Raw genomic sequence first — 6,000 nt, forward strand, 5'->3', positions numbered from 1 at the left:
AGTCCCAGTCCAGCTCTAGCCCCAACCCCTACCCCAGTTCTAGCCCCCGACCCCTACCCCAGCTCTAACCCCAGCCAGCACACCCACCTCCGCTCCCCTCAGCTTGACAGCTATGTGAACAATCAAACAGAGGACCTAAATAGCTGCAGACTGCAGACAGCTCATCTCATCATCCTAATCACAGGTGATGGATAGACAGATTGGTGTTTCCGGACTACATTAGCCTCTCATTGAGAAACACACACCACAGGAAGGAGACAGCTCAACCTGGCACAGCAGCTGCATGTACCTCAGAACCTGGACATTTACGGCTACACACACATGTAATGACTGAGTCCGATTTCTGTCAGCCTAATGTTCATCCTCTTCAGCTATTGTGGGTACATGATGCAGATGCCACCGTCATGAATATCTGTCCATCAATCCTGGTGGAGCACAATAGAGAGAGAAATAAAGACCAGCTCAACTGTGTGTGTGTGTGATAGTGAGTATGTGTGTGTGTGTGTGTGTGTTAGTGAGTATGTGTGTGTGTGTGTGTGAGGGGGAGAGAAAGAGAACAGGAGATGAGGAGAAGAGGGACTGAAGGGCTCTGAGGGAGCTGACAAGGTTTTGCACTTTGGAGTGGAACCCAAATGGTTCGATACCACAGCACTCTCCGAGGGGGGGGGGGGGGGGGGGCTGCACCCCGCCGTCACCATGGCGACGGCTCCGCCACCAGGTGACGAGGGAGCACGTCTGAAATGAAGCCAAGAGGACCTCTCGCTCTGACTGAGGAGGCCCAGGCGATACAGAATACACATCAGGGGTTGCCAGGTTTGGTATTTGCTTATTGCTTTCAGACAAGGGGTTGCCAGATTTGCCTTAGATGTTTATTTTTCCGTCTAGGGTAACTCATCAAGGCGCCCCTGATCTGGTAGCATGGGAAGAGTTAATCAGTGTGCAGGCATGCCAGGAAACCACTCCCAGGGAGAAGGTACTGGTCCGCACAACACCATGGGAAGATATGTTTATAGCTGGGTGTGTGTGGGAGGTGTGGAGTGTTTGTGTGTGTGGGGCGGTTGTGTGTTTGGAGGATAGGCAAGGGGGGGTTGTGTGCGTGTGTTCCTGCACGTGTGTGCATGCGTGGCTGCTCATTAGCAAGTGTGACATTCCTGTGATAGGTGTGTTCAGGATGACACCACCTCCCTTCACCCCCCTCCCTCCACCCCCCTCCCTCCACCGCCCCAAACCCAGCAGCCCATCCTTCCCAGGCAGTGTGCTCGTCTACAGCAGGGCCACAGTCAACTCACCCCAGGGCGCGCTCCATTCGGCTGCCCAGGGAGCCCACCACCTCCCCCAGGGTGCAGAAGGCCTGGCCCAGGAAGTCCTGCAGGGAGGAGGGACGTGTTGTATATATACGGATCACTTCATATTGGATGTTTACAGATCAACACAGCAACAAACATTCCCACACTCACGTTCAAACACAGTGCACACACACACGCACGGTTAATTGTAGCGTGGGTTCAAAAAATTACAGTTTATGAAACAAGAGGGAAGTATGTTTGCTGTAAGTGTTGTGTGTGTGCTATGTGGAGAGGTGGGAATAAAGGGTGAGAATCCTTGTGATTACTACCACAGACAAGACGGTAAAAACATCAGCACTAACATAATGGATTCTCAGATCCTGTCTTCGGGGATGACAAACAAGTGACAAGGTACTATCCCTCTAGCATTCCCCCTGCTCTCCGAGTCTCTCTGTTCCTCTCTCTTCATCTCCGTCCCTCCATCGCCCTCCGTTTATCTCTATCTCCCTCTGCCTTTATTTCCCAAACCATCTCTCTCCCTCTCTCATTCTCGCCCGTCTCCCCCTGAACGACCAGCCCGTCCCGCCCCCTCCAGAGTCGGGAGCTCCAGTAATGGCAGTTACCCAGCAGTGGGTTTCCTCCAGGGTCTGGACTACAGATAAGCAGAGAATGAGAACACCTAGCGTGCCATTCCCAGTCGGAGATGATTGATTTAAAGAACCTGTTGTTTCTCCGTCAAGATTGTCTGTGAAATTATAGAAACCAGGTCCAGAATTGAGGGGCCTGAGAGACAAAAAGAGATGTTTTCAGGCTGCCTGCATGCCTCAGGGAGGAACAATGTGACTACATTGTTATCACTGAATCCACACAGACAGATGCCTCACTAGAAAGGCCATAGTAATGGTGGGTCACAGATAGAGAGGCTGTTATACCAGTTCTCATTTCACCATTACCTGACCACAGACCGGTACTGTACATTATCTAATGGGCTTTATGATGTTGTGGTAGTCTCTTCCATAATCCTTCACCTCCACCTAAGAGCAGCATGTGGAGATGTTAAGTAAGGACCAGCGTGGCAGCATGCCTCTGAATCACACAGTGAGGAGCCCCTGCTGTCCTCTCTCTAATCTCAGCCTTCCATGTTCTCTCCTTCAGGGGAGGAGAAAAATTGCCGTAATCTTCCATGATTGCGGGGTAGAGACGACACAGGTGATTGGCTACCATCTGGATGAGCCCTCCCCCTTGTTGTTGCGATGGGTTATCTGTCTCACTGCTCACTGTCTGTAGATGATAAACTAGCAGATTGGGATTGCTACTGCTTAGCATCATGCCTGGAGAGTCAATTAGTGTTCATATGCTAAGACAAATCCCAATAAAACATGCAACCTAGAATAGATAGGGTAAAGACTCCCAACCAGGGCTCACGACTAATTGTATCTCCTCTCTGTCCCTGTACCGAGTGCAAAATGAACCGTCCCAAACTGCACTTGACCTGTCCCAAAATGTACATTCTTGTGTTTTACATGCTGACATGGGTCTAGGTTACCTGCAAAACTATTTAAGTAATCCGTATAGTCGCGGGGCTCAAATCATTGACTGAATTTTCATATGAATACATACACATTAGAATACACCATTTTCTTGCTTGTTTCATTGTGGGGCAAACACAATTATTGGTGTGAGTGTAAAAATTGTACTCAAGGTTTGAAAAAAAAAATATCTTCAAAAGGTGTGAAATATATTTGAATTTTTTTTTCAAAAATAGTATTTGAAGAGGAGTCTACTAAACTCTAATGTACTCTATGGTACTCTGCTCTGCTCTAGGCTTCTCTGTTCTCCCCTTCCCTCTCACTGTGTGAAAAAAAGTTTTGAAAGGTTGAGAAAATATTTTTTAATAAATATTTCCTATAAAATGTTTTCTATAAAATGTTTTTGGAAAAAAATGTTTCTAAAGGTTGGGGAAAAAAATCAACAAAAAGTGTTTAAAAAGGTTGAAAAAAATATTTTCAATAAGGTTTCGAAAGGTTACAAAAAGTGATGCCTGTCCTTGCTACAAATGGCAAATAAACTTGAACTTACATTTACATTTAGTCATTTAGCAGACGCTCTTATCCAGACCGACTTACAGTCAGTACAGGGACATTCCCCCCGAGGCAAGTAGGGTGAAGTGCCTTGCCCAAGGACACAACGTCATTTTGCACGTCTGGGAATCGAATGGGCAACCTTCTGATTACTTGCCTGATTCCCTAAACACTCAGCCATCTGCATCCCCACTTGAACCCCTATGAGTGAAGGCTAACCTTTCAATCACTTTGTGTCATGTTCTCGTCCAATCATCCCATGGGACTGTGTGTTGACCTCTCTTTGACGGCCACAGGCCTTAGCTACAGTACGGTTTGCGAAACAAAGTTCACCTTGCGGGTGGTGCAATTATTACTTGCAATGGTGTCGAACAAGATTTAACTAGAGAGTCAAGGTAACACTAAAACATTGACTGACAGGTCAGCTAGGGTCAGCTCTTAACTGCTGATACGAATGGGGGGATGATTGGATTCTGGTAGGATAGACGCTCAAGCACACAAACACACACAGACAGGGTTGCTGGAAGGTGGTGTGGAGGGGAGGGGGGAGGGGGCGTGGCTGACCACCTGAGAAGGAGTGGAGGCCCGTTCCAACCGCAGCAGTAAGACACCCCCCACATGAATGAGCAATTCCCTACAGTCCCTAACACACACACACAGCGAGACACACAACGAGCGAGAGGGATGAGAGAACAAAGAAAAAGACACATGCACATTTCTCTATTCCTGTCTTCAGAGAGAGACAGAAAGAGAGACAGAGAGAGAGAGACAGACATAAAGAAAGACAGAGAAAGAGAGACAGAAAGAGAGACAGAGAGAGAGAGAGAGACAGAAAGAGAGACAGAGAGAGACAGACAGAGACAGAGACAGAAAGAGAGAGAAAGAGAGTTGAATCATGAAAACACCAGGGGGAGGGAGACTTTATTGTGGGTCAACAAAGAAAGACAGATCGCATTGTTGCCTTTAATTACTGTCATTAATGTGGTTTTATTGGGAGTGCTAACAATAGAAAGGCAGGGCCACAGTAGTGTGTGTTTTCAAAGCAGAGCTGGCATGACGCCCCCAGGAGGGCTGCCCATGCCATTACACACTGAGCACACTCATTACAGCAGCAACACACCCTGGGAAAGGTCCGGTGCTAATCACACTGACACACACACACACACACACATACTGTACTGTACATACACACACACACATGCTGTACATACACACACACACACATACTGTACATACACACACACACACACACACACACATACTGTACACACACACACACATACTGTACATACACACACACACATACTGTACACACACACACACACACACACATACTGTACACACACACACACATACTGTACACACACACACACATACATACATATAGACACACACCCACATACTAAATTCAATTAGCCACTTACATGTTTTGACAGGTTGGCACTCTTAGAGTCAACATCATACCTGTGGAAGAGAGAGACACACAGGTCATAGTGTTAGAAGGTTCTAGAATAGATCGACTGGGATCAGTGTAGAAGAAGAAGAGGTGACAAGGTCCCAGGGTGGTCAGCAGCCCAGGTGAATTCACACGACTGAACAAGGGGAGGTTTTCAATCAACATTCTCATTGACGCTTTAGCGATTTCAATTTCAAACAGGTGTGTGCCTTAATTTAAAACCAGATCTGAAATGATCCTCATAGCGATCGGCAACGCTTGCGTGTGTATGTCAGAGAGAGAGAGAAATAGAGAGAGAGAGAGAGAGAGAGAGAGAGAGGGAGGGAGAGGGAGAGGGAGAGGGGGAGAGAGGGAGAGGGAGAGAGCATGGTTCCGTATCCGTTATGCTGGCTGCGTTTTTATGACTGTGTGTGTCATGTGTGACATGTAGCCATTTGCTGGAGCCTTTTTTCTCTGAGCTCCACTTCATCTTTCCAGCTGAGCCAGTCATAGCATGGTACACTCTCAGCTACAGATGCCTGGCTATCACCAATCAGAAGCACTGTAAACCCATCCATCCTTAGAAAGAAGTCCTGTTTATTTTTATTTCTCTAATGAGTTATTCAGACTGGGCTGTGGGTGCTAGTAAACAGCACTGGTTCTGAGCCCAATGGAGGGCAAGACTGTGTGACTGTTGAGCTGTGTATCAGAAAGGGCTGAATGACCACAGGAAGACCTCCAGGGGGGACAGAGAGCTGACCAGGCCTGGATGAGGGGTCAGGCTGGTGGACTGCTGTCTGAGGGAGCAGGCTTAGCCCACAGCCGCTGTCTGGAGCTCTGATGCTGATAGCACCTGCCTCCACTCACACACAGACACACACATCCACACTTCACACCTCCAGACACACACACACCCACCCATACAGACACAAACACACTCCCACAAACACTCTCCATGCCTCAGAGACAAAAATAAGCAAAAAAGCTCAGTTGCACGCAGACACACAACACTTAAAACGTCCCCTTGCCCTCCTACCCTTCCCATCTAAGAGGGCAGAAAGGCAGCCATGTGACCAGGGGCTGCTGTTGGTGAGGACAGCCTTCAGGTTGCTTTTGCTGCCAGGGTCAGAGAAGGCAGACAGCAGAATAGACGTGTCACTGTGAAAGAGTGTTGGAGCAATAACCTGCGGGATATGAG

The 6,000-nt window shown here is 47.9% G+C and overlaps 1 protein-coding gene across 1 annotated transcript in view; it reads right to left on the reverse strand.

The window, feature by feature from the left end:
• Positions 1 to 63: 63 nt before the first annotated feature.
• LOC124469787 (copine-8-like) overlaps positions 64 to 6,000 on the reverse strand; it is a 12,741-nt gene continuing 6,804 nt past the window's right edge. Inside the window, exons 5-7 of the mRNA XM_047023282.1 lie at positions 4,792 to 4,831; positions 1,290 to 1,366; positions 64 to 425 (exon numbers count right to left, since the gene is read on the reverse strand). Coding sequence (XP_046879238.1) covers positions 368 to 425; positions 1,290 to 1,366; positions 4,792 to 4,831 — 175 coding nt within the window. The 3' untranslated portion in view covers positions 64 to 367. The remainder of the gene's footprint in view (positions 426 to 1,289; positions 1,367 to 4,791; positions 4,832 to 6,000) is intronic.

The sequence above is a fragment of the Hypomesus transpacificus genome, chromosome 7, assembly GCF_021917145.1.
Source record: "Hypomesus transpacificus isolate Combined female chromosome 7, fHypTra1, whole genome shotgun sequence".
In the NCBI taxonomy this organism is placed as follows: domain Eukaryota; kingdom Metazoa; phylum Chordata; class Actinopteri; order Osmeriformes; family Osmeridae; genus Hypomesus; species Hypomesus transpacificus.